The sequence below is a fragment of the Apium graveolens genome, chromosome 10, assembly GCF_009905375.1.
Source record: "Apium graveolens cultivar Ventura chromosome 10, ASM990537v1, whole genome shotgun sequence".
Classification (NCBI taxonomy): domain Eukaryota; kingdom Viridiplantae; phylum Streptophyta; class Magnoliopsida; order Apiales; family Apiaceae; genus Apium; species Apium graveolens.
In genome coordinates, this window is record NC_133656.1 from 226,526,348 (window position 1) to 226,544,414 (window position 18,067).

General features: G+C 31.0%; 1 protein-coding gene across 1 annotated transcript; it reads left to right on the forward strand.

Moving 5' to 3' along the window:
• Positions 1-14,644: 14,644 nt before the first annotated feature.
• On the forward strand, positions 14,645-17,686 carry LOC141689292 (beta-amyrin 28-monooxygenase). The gene is made up of 3 exons (XM_074493546.1): positions 14,645-15,718; positions 16,861-17,048; positions 17,179-17,686. The coding sequence occupies exons 1-3, from the start codon at positions 14,758-14,760 to the stop codon at positions 17,482-17,484; spliced, it is 1,455 nt and encodes a 484-aa protein (XP_074349647.1). The 5' UTR covers positions 14,645-14,757; the 3' UTR covers positions 17,485-17,686.
• The last annotated feature ends 381 nt before the right edge of the window (positions 17,687-18,067 follow it).

Here is an 18,067-nt window from a genome sequence, read left to right on the forward strand (position 1 = left end):
GTAACTGTTAATACAATTACGCAGTCTCACCAACAATCTCCCCCTATTTGATTGTTAAACTTAACAAACAAATTAAATAGAGAGGATAACTCAACTAACAACTAGAAAAAGTAATGTACCAGGACTTGTAAATAATGCTACTAGTTTTCTGGATCAAATACCGCATTTCCAGATTTCTTAAGTAACTGGAATGAAAGATGCTTGTTCCTTTGGCACTGAACTGATCTTCAAGTAGTTTCATCTTCATTTCCTTGGTTCTTCAACTCTCTACCAGATAATACTTCTCAGTCTTGAAGTAATCATCAGCAGTTTCTTTTATACAACCACATTTCCTGTTGAGAAGCGCATATCTCTCTTGCTTCTCCCCCTATGAGAATCAACTGCTTAAAGGAGATCACCTTTGTCTACCACCTCTCCCGTACAATAGGATCCGCAGATAAGAACTAATGGTACTCCCCTTTTGGAAAACAGGTACTCCCCTTATGAAGAACAGTGATGAACCAAACCACTTCTTCTGATCACTAGGAAATCTCCTTTGTGTTTACCACCTCTCCCGTACAATAAGATCTGTAGTTACAAACAACAATGGTATGGTGTAGTGTACATGTGCTTTACCTTTTTCCTCCTTCCTACTATTTCTCCCCCTTAGTTGAGAAATCCTCCAAACTATTATATAAGCTTTTATCTCCCCCTTAGAGAAGGAATGTATGTTGTTGTCTGAAGGAGTTCTCATATGTTACTTGGTTGGAAAAGAAATAACAAGTCATAGTCTGATCAACCATGTCCCTTTAAATGCTAATTGTGAGCTCCCAAAGGTCTCGAAGTATTCTAATCCAATATGTAAATGTTAGCTTCCTAAGAGTTAAGTTCCAATCATAAGCAGAATCGAGACCCGAAGTATCAAGAACCATATTTAGGGATAGGGAATGGGATATGGTGTACCTCACAAGTGTTTCACTCTTCTCTCCACTCGTGTTTACACTCATTCTCACAGCTCCAACATCCAGCGGTACCTGCAAGGAAAATCACCTTAGCCATCCTTAAGGAGGTCACAAGTGGTGCAATGGGAGTTCGAAAATCCCCATCCTCGTTAGACTCGTCAGATGAATCTGAGTCATAATCTACAAGTTGCTAGTTTTCCTTTTAGGGTTCCAGATTTGAACTCTGGGAAGGTAAACAATGATCCAAAGAATTTAGCATAAAGATCAAAGTTTCCTTCTAATGTTTGTGAAGACATTTCCTTATGACTCATCAGGAAATATCTAAATCATTGTCAACAAGTTGTCGATCTGCACCTATGTCAGATCCACTATCCGCAGATACATCCAAGTTTATTAGTCCTGGGGAGGTAGACACTGACAACTGACATATGGCTATTGGATCAGTATCCTCTCCTAACACCTGTAAAGGCAATTGGTCCATTAAAGAACCTTAAACAATCGAATCTAACCGTAAAATGGTCGAAACTCTTGTTTTCGTCAACTCAATCTTTTTATGTGTAACCTTTCGTTGTGCATCAAGAATTGTTTATATTTAAGGTGGTGACACTACATCGGATACCCTGGCCGACAGGCGAATTTCAATAGACGCACCCTGTTGAGAGGATGAATCTAGTAACTGTTTTGTGCCTTTTCAGCCATTACATCTTTTTGAGAAGATGTATGGGGGCTAGCAGTTGTCTTGGTTTAAATGCTACTCATCTTTATAGGAGACAGAGTTGCTGGGTTGACGTCAGAACCTTCCTTATGTGGTGCACTAAGGCACTTTCTCCCTCACGCTCATTCATACATCATTTTAGGGGTAAGAGAGTGTTGGTTAGTTCTATTTCTGTGTTTGTCTTTACAGTCCGGGATAAAAGTTGTGGGTTTTCAACCTTATGACTATAATGAAATAAGGCCATTGGAGGCTAAACCTGTTTCACAGAACATATGGCACTATAGAGATAAAATACACTTAAGATCTATAATGAATGAAAATTATGCATTTAATCTTTTGAGAGAAATGATGTACAGTAGTGATTTCACAAGATTTTAATGAAATAAGCAATCACCAATGTAGAAAGAAGTTTGATTTTCTCCTAAAACTGTTCGAGTGCACAAGTCTATTTTTATGCCTAAAAGATAAATGATTTGATAAGACACAGACTGATGACCTAGCATTATTAAGAAGAGAAAGAAAGATTTTGTCTTTCAACATGAATGAGTTTTTGTAAAAGCATTGATCACTTAGGATAAAGTCTAAGCAATTCTCATTCATATCGAAAGCTCCATAATCTATCTTTATAAGATTATAATCAACAAAATTGTTTATTGATAAATAATCTTAATAAGACTGACTATGCTACTGATTTCAAATTGTAGTGAATCTTTCAGATATAGCAACTCATATAAATTCACTAGAACTTAAAATCTCACAATTATATGCAACAAAATATTAACAATATATCAATGACTGATACTTGTCAAGTACTTTAGATACCAATAATTATGTTGCATCAAATTTTAAATATTAAAATAAGATATCAATGAATTAAATACCAATTATCTATCAAAAAGACATCAGCATTCAATTTCATATATCATACAATTGTTAACTCCTAACAACTGTAATATCTCAAACAATATTGGTTCGATAAATAAAGCAACATTAACCAACATTGTCTTGTTTGCAATCTTAGAAAAATGTTCTAAGTTCCATATACTTTGATTCATTGAGTATTGCATCTATTATCAAAGTGTTTACGAGTTTGAAAATAAGTATAAAAATTACTCTAGGTGGACAACATATGGTTACTTCTAATAAAGCAAAATCTTCATTGACCATAGTTGTACTTCAAGAGATATTTTTACACTTTTTTATATTAGTATAAGTGACTGAGGATAAACATTGATTACTTAGAGGAGTTTTAAGTAATGTCACAAATACTAACACTACACAATTAGTTCATAGTTAAACTCTTAACTAAATATCATTAACTGATATAAGTAAAAAAATTACACACAACTAATCATGCTACAATCATATTCTGATTTCAGTGAATTCTTGAGATAAGAACATTTCTAAATTCACTAAAACCAAAATCTCATAATTAATTTATAACACATAAGTTACAGTCAATATACTATATATCAATTGTTGACAGATTTAGTTATAATCAATCATGCTGCTTATTTATTTTAAGTTAGTTTGAATTATGGAGCAAATAAAATCATTGAATTTCTTCAATTTCCATAATCCAAACTACCCAAAATAAATATTAAATAAATAAATACTAAATATCTATGAGTTAGATACTAGCACTTAAATATTTTCATAATTATCCTTGAATAATCACCAATAGAAAATACTTTCTAAGCATATAAAATATTGAGAGTTTTATACACATAATCTTAGAAAATACTTCAACTTTCAATATCAGTGATTTTAGAAATAAGCATTGATTATTTAGAACAAAAATTCTAAATAATATCACTAATACTAAAAGTACCACAATTATTCGTACATGATACAAATAACCATGCTGCATATTATTTTAATATACTTCAAATTATGAGACTGATATGGAATGGAATTGTCTACACTCATAATTTAAATCAATTAAAATAATATTCAAACTTAATGCTATAAAACTTAACTACCACAAATGTATATGACATTGTAATCATGATAATCAAGATAGTAGCACTAAGTACGAGGTACTGGATTACTGATAAATTCACAAGTTAACTATTGAAGATTTAATACTTGTGAACTTATATTAAGAATTTCTTATAGATGGGATTTCCAACTAATATGCAATCAATGATATCCCACATTTACAAACCAGTCTTGAAAATTAACTTTATCAAGTGATTTAATAAATGTTTATGTCAGTAACTCTTTAACTAAAAGACATGCTCTCGAATTAAATGATACCTGGTGTGAAGGTGCCTTGTGATAGAGTGTTCACAGAGTTGTTGGATTTGAAGTTGTTTCTCATCATAACAAGAAATTAATCTTCTTCCACGAAGTTGACAGCTTCCTGAGATGCTTCTCCTGTCACTTAAGTTGACAGCTTCAGAGATGCTTCTCCTGTCTTTCTTATAACCTGCATAATCTGTATCTATATAGCCAAACATTTTATGCATAATATCTTTTAGGGTACTTTACTCCAAGAGTTGGTAGTCCCTTAAGATATCTAATAATCTTGTTAATAGCTATACAATTGGATTCTCTAGGATCCACTTGGAACCTTGCACATTGTCATCTTGAGAACATTACATGTTGTCTATTAGCATTTGAGTAAAGAGTGAGCTCGTCATACCTCTATAGCTTGTCATTATACATGAGTTGCACTGATCAAGCTTTATTGGTTTCTGTTGGTAAGTAGTCTTGGCATGTTCAGAATCTTCCAAATTTTGCATCTTCAAAAGATCCTTAACTTACTTGTATTGCCATCATTCTTTTGGTTTACTTGTGCTCCTAAAAGAATTGTTCTTTTGGCTTGCTTGAGCTCCTAAAAGAATTATTCTAATAGCTTGCTTAAAGTAATCCCAAAAAGAATTGCAACCTGTCCAACACGCTCCTCCATACCTACTCTGCAATTACTTAGCAAATAATCATGCACAAGTCTTTGTTAATAGACCAACATATAACATTATCATTATATCAGAGCACATATATAACATTATGTTTGTGCCTAGTGATAAGAGAGTTATTAATATGACGACTCTACTAGTTCATATTAAACTGTAACTTCAGTTAGAGTGCCATACCATGTCCTTGATGATTGTTTGAGTAGTATACTAGTTCATACCAATCTGAAGTGAGCTTGTGAAGAAGAGACATATGTGGTCCAATAGGTCTGCAACTGCAAAGTCCATGAACTGTTGTGCATTGACTTCCTCTTTTGACTCACCAACCAGGAGTGCACTTGTACACATCTACTAGAGTTACTATTATAAACCCTATTTTTGCCTAAACCAAAAAGATTTACAAAACCCTAATTCTCTCCATCTCCTCCTCCTTCATTACATCGTTTTCTTGGTGGATACCAGTGGAGTGCTTCACACTTGAGGAGCAGCTGCTAAGGATCTCCGTTCATCATTCTTGGATCGCTATTAAAGACCTCCATCTTTCCATTAACATAAAGCTTCTTAAGGTAAACATACTGAACTACGAATTAAATATTATTTTTCGCATGGATCTTGCGGAGGGTTTCATTTTTTTTAAGATTAAATTTACGTTTTCGCTGCGTTTATGTGCTAAAAACCCTTCATCAACAACCTTCCCGAAGGATGAGCGAAAGAGCGTGCCCCAATCGCCGCCTTCCCAAAGCAAATAAACAAATTCCTTTTTCCAGTCTAAATTGTTATCAGGAATAGACTTCCCGTTAACGATATGAGGGATGGTTGAGCGTTGATTTAAGGTAACCCACCCTAGATTCTTGTCGGAGCTATTTTTGAACTGAAAAATCTTCTTGAAAACTGCGATAGAGGGGGCACATTGTGCTTGGCGCATTGCGATAAGAAACAAAGGATTAGCCTCCAAGCGTTGGGAGAAAGCTGGCAGGGGTTGATCCTAACATCTGCAAGAAGAACTTGGATGAAAGGGTGGAAGGAAAACCTGATTCCAGCCCAGAGTGTGTCCTTGAAGACACATAAAGAATCTTTCTTCCAATAGCAAGCCCTGTCCATGGCGCTTGCGAAGATCAACTTATAGGGCTTTTGAATCTTGAACACATTGGTCAATTTCTCCAACTCCTTGGCATCATGGGACGTGCTGATGTGATCAAATGCGTCTAGATAAGCATCAGAAGGGTACTCATCTCCCCGGGTGTTGATCATATCGATCAAGGTTTCCTTGATCGAATGGAGAACTCGCTTGACTTTCTGGCCAAGTTCATTTTGGCCAAACGAGCTATTTTCTTGTCTGCCATCTGAAGAATGCAGAAAAGAACAAATTCAGGCATGAATTTATGCATGTAAAGTGTAGAAAATTTATATGAAACATAGAATTAAAGCACAAATATGGAAAAACTATTGAAGATGTTGAATATACCTGTAAGTCTTACAGATTGGAGGTCTTTAAACTGAAAACTAAGCTGGATCGCTGAGATTGCCGGAAAGACTTGAAGTTTTTTAGAAGAAGCAGGAAATCAAGGAGTAAGAAATGAGAAGTGAGGAGAAAATGACTCAACTCACTCCCTTATATAGGCAAGTGGAAGAAGTTGAAGGGACAAAAAATCCCATAAAAGTTAAAGCCCAAAATAAAAAGCCCAATTTCTGGAACTTTCCAGAATGTTCTTGAAGAATCTTGAGAATTCTAAAAGAATATTGAAGGCCCAATACAAATTGGATTAGGAAAATCAATGCCCAACCAAATTGGATTAGGAAAATTAATACCCAATCCAAATTGGATTAGAAAAATCAAGGCCCAAATCATAGGCCTAATACAGATGAAGAGCCCAGTCCAATGAGGTTTGAAAAACACATTGAAACGGCCATGATCCAGGTCGAATTCACGGTCGTGAATCTTGTTCAAAAACCTTCGAACAAGAGCCCGATAAAGACCCCAAAAATCGACCAGAATCAAGATCGAGATCTAAGTCGTGATTTTTGCTCGTAATGCTTCGATCAGGAGCCTTGAAAACACGACCAGGAACGACCATGAATGAGGTCGTGATTTAGGTCGTGGATCCTAGTTGAACCACCATGACTAGGAGCCACAGAATCACTCAAACTTAGGCCAGGATTAAGTCGAGGTTCTGCTCCAAAATCCTGATCGTGAGGTTTCGAATAGGACATAACTGTTAGTGTGTGTGTGCCCTAGAGACAACACTATTATGTTTATGTTATGAAATGTTTGGATTATTAATTATGATTATATGTATTATTCTTTAGTAATTTACTATATCTTTATTTTCTGCGATAAAATATTAGATTAATAAATGTCCTTGGAATATAGTATATAATGTATATTATCAGATTTGCATTTAATAAATCTATATCTCTAAGTACATGACTAAGAAATAAGATTATGAGAATAATATTAATATTTCTAAAGGTCCCTAGTCAAGTATTATTGTTAAGGCACGATAATAAATACGTTGAGACTAGTGTGTTTGTTGACTGATGATCACATCTCATTGATCATAGGTATGGTGATACTAAAGTCAAAACACAGGCACATGTATTAAAATACATGGTGTTAGATTGACCCGTTGTGAGATACTACATGTTTAAAGTGTCATAAGTTAATCTCACAGTGATAATGATGTATTAGTCATTAGACCTGAAATTATTATATTTTTATTACGAGAATTAATATACTTTGATACTATTGAAAGTTATCCTTGACCGGGTAATCATAAAAGTAGATATTGGGTATATTATAAATCGTATGAGAAATATGAATGATCTAGATGGGATTTAGCCCTCCTATATTAAAGGAGTTATATTATTGGCCTCTTGATTGAGTAAGACTATAAAATGCATGGCTGTGCTCAAATACTGATTTGTTTAATAGTTTACTCATTAATCTAGGAAAGAAGGATTAAACGTTAACAGAGGATGACATAATGCATGCCTCGAGTTTGATCTATAATATAAGGCTAAAGGGATTATATTACATTGTACATTATTCACGAAAGGTTTAATTGAATCACCAATTATTATTATTACTTGGGGAGCAATGATGTATTACTAGATGTCACTCATTGTTTATAATTTATTGTCAAAAAATAAAATTATAATAATAACCTAAAGGGTCACACACAAAGAACGTTTAAAACGGAGTGTTATTTAAATTATGAATTTAAATATTTTATTGTTATTAATTTGAATTTAATTGTTAAATTAATTAAGTGAGACTTGATTAATTGTATATATATTAGAATTCAAATTTAATAATAATATAAACCCAAAATCAGAATGAGTCCTTTTTAGAAGCCCGTTATGATTAGGGTTAGGCCTAAATCTCCTCTCTCCCTATATATACATTAAGATGTATTTTTTTTGGGTTAAGAAGTTAATCACGTTTTTGAGAAAAAAACCCTAGCAGCTATACATCTTAGAGAGGCTAGAGAGAGAGAGAGATAAGGCGGCAACTAAATTGGCTAGTATCGGCTCCGGTGATCGTTGGACGGTCGGACGTTCGTGTGGATACCTTTGGAGAGCAGATCTTCGAAAGGAGGGCTGCTGTGTTGGTTCATCAAGATTAGAACGCCCATTACAGTCAGAAGGAAAGCTTTATTAAGGTAAACATCTATTCTCCATAATTATCCAGTCATTATACATAGATCCCGTGGTAGGGATTCAAATTTTTTTTATTTTTCCGTTGCGTTTTAATGTTCGAATACCTAACAATAACAAGGAGCAAAAACTTCGACCAGGATCCTGGTCGAATTTGTTCGACTAGATCCCAGGAGCTGGGCAAAATTTCGACTAGAATCCAGGTCGATTTATCGACTAGGATCCTGGTTGAAAATAACAAAAAAATTGAAAAAAATACCCCAAAAATTAAGGAATTAAAAGAGTAATTCTTAAAAATTACTAAAGGTCGGGGGCGTTGGCCCCGAACCCCCATCGGGGACCACGTGATTAATATCGCATTAATTATACCCGGATTGGGCTGACAATAAAAGCCCATTTTAAAAGAAGCCAAAACCTTGAATATTAATTAATATGGGTAAAAGACAGCTAATAAGTAAAGTCCAAATAAGGATAAAACTCATTGAAGATTGGCCTCCAAGAAATCTCATGTGATAAGGAATCAATTTCCTGCATTATAGGACTCCAAAGTCCACTCTAAATCTGAGACCTGTCCACCAAGTCTCCTAACCTAACCCAATTTAAAGGCATCTCATGCCTATATAACGGGTCTCACCCCACAAATCTCTACGTTTTTCACTTAATCCTTGGCAAATAGCAAGGTATGTAGGCATCTTGTGAAAGGCAGATTGAGTCACGAGACACGAGAGCAACCAAATCGAGTCTCGAAACTCACGAACCCTGGCAATAAATACGACTTAGTTTTTAATCCATAACAAATTCTTACCTAGACTTATTTATATTAATATAATTGTTGCTTGTATTATATAAACAATATTTTTAATATTTTTTTATATCATTTAAGAATGTGTAATTATAGTTTAATTTCTTAATTGATTACCTATTGTGTTTATTATATAGATTGTTAACTATTATAATGGAATATTAGAATAGATGAAATAAATATAGTATATAATATATTTTATTGAATTTATATTTTAATTTTAAATTGTAATAGTTTTTTATTATTATTAATATTTTAATTAATATAATTATTATTATATTTCTTCCTCGTTTTTATGTTTTTTAGGATTGATTACTCTAAATTTTTTAAAAGACAATCCGTCAGAGTTTGCTCTAAATCTGAGACCTGTCCACCAAGTCTCCTAACCCTAACCCAATTCAAAGGCATCTCATGCCTATATAACGGGTCTCACCCCACAAATCTCTACATTTTTCACTTGATCCTTGACAAATAGTAAGGTACGTAGGCATCTTGTGAAAGGCAGATTGAGTCACGAGACACGAGAGCAGTCAAATCGAGTCTCGAAACTCACGAACCCTGGCAATAAATACGACTTAGTTTTTAATCCATAACAAATTCTTACCTAGACTTATTTATATTAAGATAATTGTTGCTTGTATTATATAAACAATATTTTTAATATTTTTTTATATCATTTAAGAATGTGTAATTATAGTTTAATTTCTTAATTGATTTCCTATTGTGTTTATTATATAGATTGTTAACTATTATAATGGAATATTAGAATAGATGAAATAAATATAGTATATAATATATTTTATTGAATTTGTATTTTAATTTTAAATTGTAATAGTTTTTTATTATTATTATTATTATTATTATTATTATTATTTTAATTAATATAATTATTATTATATTTCTTCCTCATTTTTATGTTTTTTAGGATTGATTACTCTAAATTTTTTAAAAGACAATCCGTCAGAGTTTGCATATCTTATCGTGTTTGTGACAATATTTCATAGCTTTTTGGTTCTAATAATTGGTTTTGAAAAAAAAATACAATCTTTTATGATACTACTTTCAAATTTATTTTATTAGTTTGTTTTTCAATTTTGAGTTATAATAATTTTTTATTATTATTATTATATTTCTTCCTAGTTTTTATGTTTTATAAAAATCATGTACTCTGAATTTGTTAAAAGACAATTCGTATTTTTCTCCTTTTATAAAGTGAAACAAAACGCCTGTAATATTTATACCTAAATATAATCTAAATGTGTTTTCTATTTTATATAATTAAAATTAAGATTATTTTTATATAAATTTTTTTAATAAAACTTACCCATTCCAATTTTTTTTTAAAATGATCGACTTTAACCCGATTAACAATAATTTGTTAATTCTTACTTAGATTTATTTTTTATTAAGATGATTGTTGCTTGTGTTATATATATAGGGCTGAGTTCTATGGAGTCCACCTTTTTATCGGAGTCCTCGGAGTCCATCTACGTTCTGCAAATAAAATATATTGTAAAACGTGTTATTTTGGAAAACATGTTACACAAATAGCATAACTTCAACAAAATCATGCAAATCTCATATATTTACGGTACAATATGTATGTTCTGCAATATGTTCTGCAACATGAACATTTATGTTCTGCAAACTAAACATGTTTTGTAGAATATATATTTTTGCAATGTTCTGCTTGTAAAATGTATGCAATCTACAAGATTTTTGATAGAATAGTGATGTTTGTCGAAAAATAATATGTTTTGCAATATTTTAAGCTATATTTTACTTGCAGAACATATATGGACTCCGAGGACTCCAATTAAAGGTGGACTCCATAGAACTTTACTCTATATATATATATATATATATATATAATTTTATATCATTTAAGAATGTGTAATTATAGTTTATTTTCTTAGTTAATTACCTATTGTGTTTGTTATACATATTATTAAGTATTATAGTGGAATATTAGAATAAATAAAATAAATATAGTATATAATGTATATTATCAGATTTGCATTTAATTTTAAAATGTAATAGTTTTATTACTATTATTATTATTGTTATTGTTATTATTTTATTTCTTCCTCGTTTTTATATTTTATAGGATTGATGTACTCTAAATATTAAAAAAAAACACATGTAATGTTTAAACCTAAATATAATCTAAATGTGTTTCTTATTTTATACAATAAAAATGAAATTATCTATTCAAAAATATTTTAAATCAAACTTACACATTTCAATTTTTTGTAAAAGAATGATACTTCTTTAACCTGATTAACAAATGATTTCTTAATTGTTACTTATATTTATTTTTATTAAAATAATTGTTGATTGTATTATATATATATACACACACTATTATATTTAAAACGAAACAATGAAAGTTTGGTTGGTAGTCGATCTGGTCATCATAATTATAGTAATATATAAAAATAGACACTATCATAAATAGATTAATATTTACAATAGAATTATATAAATATAAATAGAATAACAATATGTTTAATGGTCTTGGTTTAAATAAAATAATATATAATATTCATCCGTGTCGGGCTCAACAAAATTTTATTATTGAACCAATCTTAAATAAAAAATAAAAATAAACTACATACAGTTAGTTGGATTTGTTGTCTCCCACGAAAACAAAATTATAAATAATAATGAAATTCGAAAGGAAATTTTTTTAATCGATATAATGTCATTAGACTAAAATAAAATAATAAACGGGCTAAAATAAAATAAAACATGAAAGGAAATTCGTTTAGCTCATATAATACCATCAGGTTAAAAAAAATTATATAAATAATCCATTTGGTCTAAAATAAAATAATATTTCCTCTTGTTAAAATAAAATTAAACACAAAACTAAATATAATTAGCTAGATTTGGTTGATATAACGGGTCTGAGGTTAAAACTAAGATTTGCTAACTCATGCTTAAGCAAAATAATAATATTACCAATCTCGATAATTTTTTTTATTAAATTAGGCTAAAACAAAAGTAAAATTTGAAATGTAACATGTTGGTCGATATAATGACATCACGCTAAAATAAGGTATATTATCTATTCATTTTAAAATAATATAATATTCACTTAGAGCTCAAATAAAATTAAAAATAAACTAAATGTAATTAGCTGGTCTGAAGCTAAAATAATGTATATTATTGATCTACGGTAAAACTAAAATTAAATTCAAACTAAAGATAATTCGTATATTATTGATTCGTGCTAAAATAAAATCAAAATCTACATAATTCGTTGGTAGATGTAATGTAGACTTCGAAGAATGGTATACCCTATTAGCCATATGTATGTACAATTTTTGGGTTTATATAATTACAGGTTTTCTTAAATTTTTTTATTTATATGTACTATTTTAATAAAATGAAAATATAGATGGTTCCTTAGTCACTATAATTGCGTGAGACTAAAATAAATCAATATATGTTATTCATCCGAACTTAAAAATTAGAAAATTGATTCATGATAAATCAAATTAAAATAAGAAAATAATTTGAACGTCTATAATAAAATAATATGTACTTTTATACGGGTTATCATAAATTTTTTACCATTGATACATAAAAGTTTTTACCATTGATCCGGGCTTGAACAAATTCAACTAAAACAAATCTGAATTTAATTAGTTTGATTTGGTCGGTATACCAAACTAAAGATAATTTGTATACTATTGATGTTAACTAAAATTTACCTTTTAATTAAAATATAATTATCTTTGACAAACACACCTATAAATATCAATAAAACTATATTTTTCAATCATTGATTTTTTTTAAAACTAAAATATCACTAACTTATACACGTATACATTTAAAATTATTGTTAAATCATATTTGTAAAATTTTCTAGTAAATAAATTTTATAACTTAAAATTTTCACTTCAGATTAAATTCAAAAATTAAAAATATTAAAAACAATTTGTGCGTTGCACGGATTTTAGGCTAGTATATATAATATAATACTTTTATTATTATTTCATACTGGTTAAGAATATATATATATATTTATTTATAGTTCAATTTCTTAATTAGTTTTATATTGTGCTTGTTATACAATTATTAGCTATTATAATAATAGAATAGAATAAATAAAATAAATATATTATACCTACATTTTAGCACGTGCAACCCCGCGACCAAACTATACCACGAAAACCCCCATACTATTAATAATAGTATAATAGAATAAATGAAATAAACATATTATACCTACATTTAGCAAGTGCAACCCCCTGTTTGACACCAAGTCGTACCACCAAAACCCCCTTACTCCAATTATATATAGCATAGCACGTGCAACCCGCCCCTGCGACGACCAAGTCGTATAACCAAAACCCCCTTACTCCAATTATATATACTAGCTTAAATCTCGTGTGATGCACGAGTTCCCGTTAATATTTAAAATATTATTTATCCTGTTATATTATAATTTTAAAATAATTATATAAATATAAGATAATTATAAATTTATAATAAAATAAAAATAATATGTAGTTTAGTAGGATAAGTATATTATATCTAGTAGTTAAACAATTTAGTTTTTTAGCGGATATATAAAACTATTTATTTAGTATTCTAATAATAGGATAAGTTGTGGCTGTAGTTTAATAGGATAAGTGGACCGTGTGTGTAGTTGTTTAATTATTTAATAGTTTAGCGGATATGTAACACTATTTATTTTATTTTTTTAATAACTAAAATTAGGGAATTACCGTTGAACCAAATTATACCTCATTCCGGTTATTATAATATAGTATATAAGTATAGATAGATATGATATAATTTTCCCTCATTACCCATTCGTAATTACAATATTAGTTATTAGTCATGACGACCGAAACATTTCATTTTATCTTCTATATTCCAGTTATAATCTATACTATACTATAATAACCGGAATGGGGTATAATTTGGTTCAACGATTATTTCCTAATTTTGGTTATTAAAAAATAAATAAATAGTGTTATATATCCGCTAAAACACTAAATTATTAAACTACTACTCATATAGTCTACTTATCCTTCTAAACTACAACTACAGCTTATTCTATTATTAAAAAAATAATAATAATGCTATATATCCGCCAAATAGTATACTTATCGTACTAAACTACGACCACATGTTATCCTACTATTTTTTATAAATTTATTATTATTATATATTTATATAAATAATTTTAAAATTATAATGTAACAGAATAAATAAAATATTTTAATATTAATGGGAACTCGTGCATCGTACAGAATTTAACCTAGTAAAAATAATAGAACGAACAGAAAAGTTAATTTTTGGGCTAGAACTTAGAAATGATAACTTACCACTTGGCCCACAGATTCGGGACGAACTCGAAATCTGATCCAATTTCTGTACTCGGTGTGTTTAATTAGTTTACGTCTTTTCTGAAATTTTAAAATATTAAGGAGTGGTACAACTCTCTCTTACAACAAACGAATACAGTAATACTGACTAAGATACCTAGTTTTGGACTTATTCTTGGATTAATTTGATATTCTCAAAATTGGAAGATACCAAAATTTAATTCATTGGCATTGGTCTACGTACCTCCTCTCAGTATATGCAGCCACACACAGGAATCAAAGATACATAAATCTACCCTACTAGTTTCTTATTTAAACCCTCTCTTTAGCTACTAGCTAGTCATAGTACAGTTTCAATTAGAACCTAGAAAGGCACAAAATGGAACTCTTCTATGTCCCTCTCTTTTCCTTCTTTGTTCTTCTTGTCTCCTTTTCTTTTCACTACCTTTTTTACAAAAACAAAGACTACAATTTGACTGATGGGCTACCTCTCCCACCAGGCAACACTGGATGGCCTGTCATCGGAGAGAGTTACCAGCTTCTCTCAGCTGGATGGAATGGCCATCCAGAATCATTTATATTTGATCGTTTGGCCAAATATTCATCAAACATTTTTAGAACATCGATTTTCGGAGAGCCGGCCGCAGTTTTCTGCGGCGCAGCCTGTAACAAGTTCTTGTTCTCGAATGAAAACAAACTAGTAGAGGCATGGTGGCCTGACTCTGTCAACAAAGTCTTCCCTTCTTCTCAACAAACATCTTCCAAAGAGGAGGCTATTAAAATGAGGAAAATGCTTCCGGGTTTTCTTAAACCCGAAGCGTTACAAAGATACATAGGTATCATGGATGGAATTGCAAGGAAACATTTCGAGTCCGGTTGGGACAACAAAGATGAAGTATTGGTATTTCCCCTTGCGAAAACCTACACGTTTTGGATCGCTTGCAGACTTTTTGTGAGCGTTGAAGAGCCTTCTCAAGTTGCGAAACTTCTAGAGCCATTCAGTGCTATAGCTTCTGGAATCATATCTGTACCAATAGATCTACCTGGTACACCATTCAACAAGGCCATAAAATCGTCCAAAAAAATTAGGGCAATGCTTGGTAAAATTATAAAGCAAAGGAAGATCGATTTGGCTGAAGAGAAGGCATCAGCAACACAAGATATATTGTCACATATGTTATTAACAAGTGATGAAAATGGTAAATTTATGGATGAATCTGAGATTGGTGATAAAATATTAGGGTTGTTAATCGGAGGGCATGACACTGCTAGCTCTGCATGTGCATTCATTGTCAAGTTTCTAGCAGAGTTGCCTGAGATCTATCAAGGGGTCTACAAGGGTAAGTTCTTCGGAATTCATTTTGACTTGTGTTTCCAGTTTTTTCAATACAATTAATCACTCAACTCAATTGCCTTTTCCTAGGGATACTACAAGTAGTACTTTTATAGTACTAAATATATAGTGAGCAAATGTAACAAATTGATTATGCAGAAAGACGTAGGTGGATAGGAAAGTATATTTAATGGAATCATGAATATGTTAATGCAAGGAGTGAATAATGTGATCAGCTCATGCAGAAAACAATGCACGAGGAGTCAACTCTCGTAATCAGAACCTTTATTTGTTAGCCTTACCAAACTTCGAGAAAGCTTACCTAAATCTTGATACAAGTTAACTTGTGTACATTTATGTGAAAGTTTGTCTTTTACTGAAATTATATATGTTATGTTATTTATATCATAATAATTAAATCCAAAAAATAATACACACTGTGATATACTAAAAAGTAAAAAAGGACATAAATAAAAGGGGAAGTAGAGAGAGTAAACACACACATGCTGCAAGTAGCACATACCACTCGTGTTGAAAAGTATCTAGAAAATGATTAGTGAGGTTTTAGTTTTAACTGTTTACTCAACAATAAACATGATAGCTATTCTCGTAGTTATCGACTCTAGACAAAGCAGGCTACAGAATTATTAGTATTTTTTTCTTTGGAATGGAATCTTTTAATCAAGTACTCAACTAGACGACGTTAGCTGGAAGATACATGAATTTTCTTCTTTACTTTACATGGATGTTAAAATAATGCATTAAATAGTAACCTGTAATAACAATGGAGTGTTAATTTTACTTTATCCACTAATATATTTTCACCAAACGTAGGGAAACGTCATTTTCTGATCAAATTTTTTATTTTTCAGAGCTCAAAAGATTTAAAAAGACGAAAATATTCCTGCATTATTTTTCTTAATTTATTTTTATTGTGTATATACGGGCAGATTTGTTATTTAGTGCTTTAATAATTCTGAAAACAAAAAATGTGACCTGAAAATAGTATTTCCCAACTTTAGGTACGTATCAATCATGTTGCTTGAAGTGGGAAATGGAGATTATGTTTGTGATTATTAGTTAATTAGTTTTTTTTGTAAAGCTAATCATGTGACCATTAATAATTAAATATTTTTGTGTGATGATTAGAGCAAATGGAGATTGCAAACTCAAAAGCTCCTGGAGAATTATTGAAGTGGGAAGACATACAAAAAATGAAATATTCGTGGAATGTAGCTTGTGAAGTGCTCAGACTTGCACCACCACTCCAAGGCTCTTTTAGAAATGTCCTCGCTGATTTTTCTTACAATGGCTTTTCAATCCCTAAAGGCTGGAAGGTACTTTTTAACTTACAAGATAAAAATTACGGAATCAGTGATTTCTGATGTTGACGAGATAATTTTAAAAATCGAAATTTACTCTTGTGTGCATAAATTGTAAAATAATTTTCTACTTATTGGCATGCAGATATACTGGAGTGCAAATTCAACCCATATAAACTCAGATGTATTTCCAGAACCAATGAAGTTTGATCCGGCGAGATTTGACGGGTCCGGGCCTGCGCCGTTCACATTTGTGCCATTTGGCGGAGGACCTAGAATGTGTCCAGGAAAAGAATATGCGAGATTGGAGATACTAGTGTTTATGCACAATCTGGTGAAGCGGTACAAATGGGAGAAAGTTATACCTGATGAGAAAATTGTTGTTAATCCCATGCCTATTCCAGCTAAGGGACTTCCAGTTCGCCTGTTTCCCCACAAAGTTCAAGCCTAATAACCTACCCTTGAATCTTGATTATGTTTTAATTTTCTGTTTTATCAGTACCCAATAAGCTTATGAAGTCTATTTGGTAGGTGCAGCCAGCAGGTTGTTTAGTTCAATTTGAAATGCTTGCGTGAAAATTATATTCTTGTACTATTGCATGTTTTAGTTTCTTATTTAAGTGTTCCAATTAATTATATATTGGTTTTGGCCCTGCTGAGTCTTGATCGTCAAACCTGACCAAAATCTAAGGTATGTCTAAGCTAACAAAAAATATTCAGATATACCTTAATCAAGGTATCTAATGGACTATGGTTTAGTCAAATTAAACTGGTCATTCATAATCACACTTTATGTTTGATTTAGACATTGAACTATTTCACCTACTTGAGATTGACTTTAAGCTAAGGAACGAAAATATTGAAAGATAAACAACGACTAGCTACTTGGGTGATTTTAGTTTGAAGTTCACTAAGATGAATATTGGTATGTTACAAATATATCTTGTTAGTTTTAATATATTTTGACTTGCTGCACTGCAGGTGCTTTGATCATATATTTATATTTTTAAATTTTTAAATTTTCTTTCAAAATA

Bases quoted from the DNA above. Each gene is read 5' to 3' on its own strand.
- LOC141689292 (XM_074493546.1), top strand. From the start codon at position 14,758: ATGGAACTCTTCTATGTCCCTCTCTTTTCCTTCTTTGTTCTTCTTGTC. The intron at 15,719-16,860 runs GTAAGTTCTTCG...TGTGATGATTAG, and splicing joins CTATCAAGGGGTCTACAAGG to AGCAAATGGAGATTGCAAAC. The intron at 17,049-17,178 runs GTACTTTTTAAC...ATTGGCATGCAG, and splicing joins CAATCCCTAAAGGCTGGAAG to ATATACTGGAGTGCAAATTC.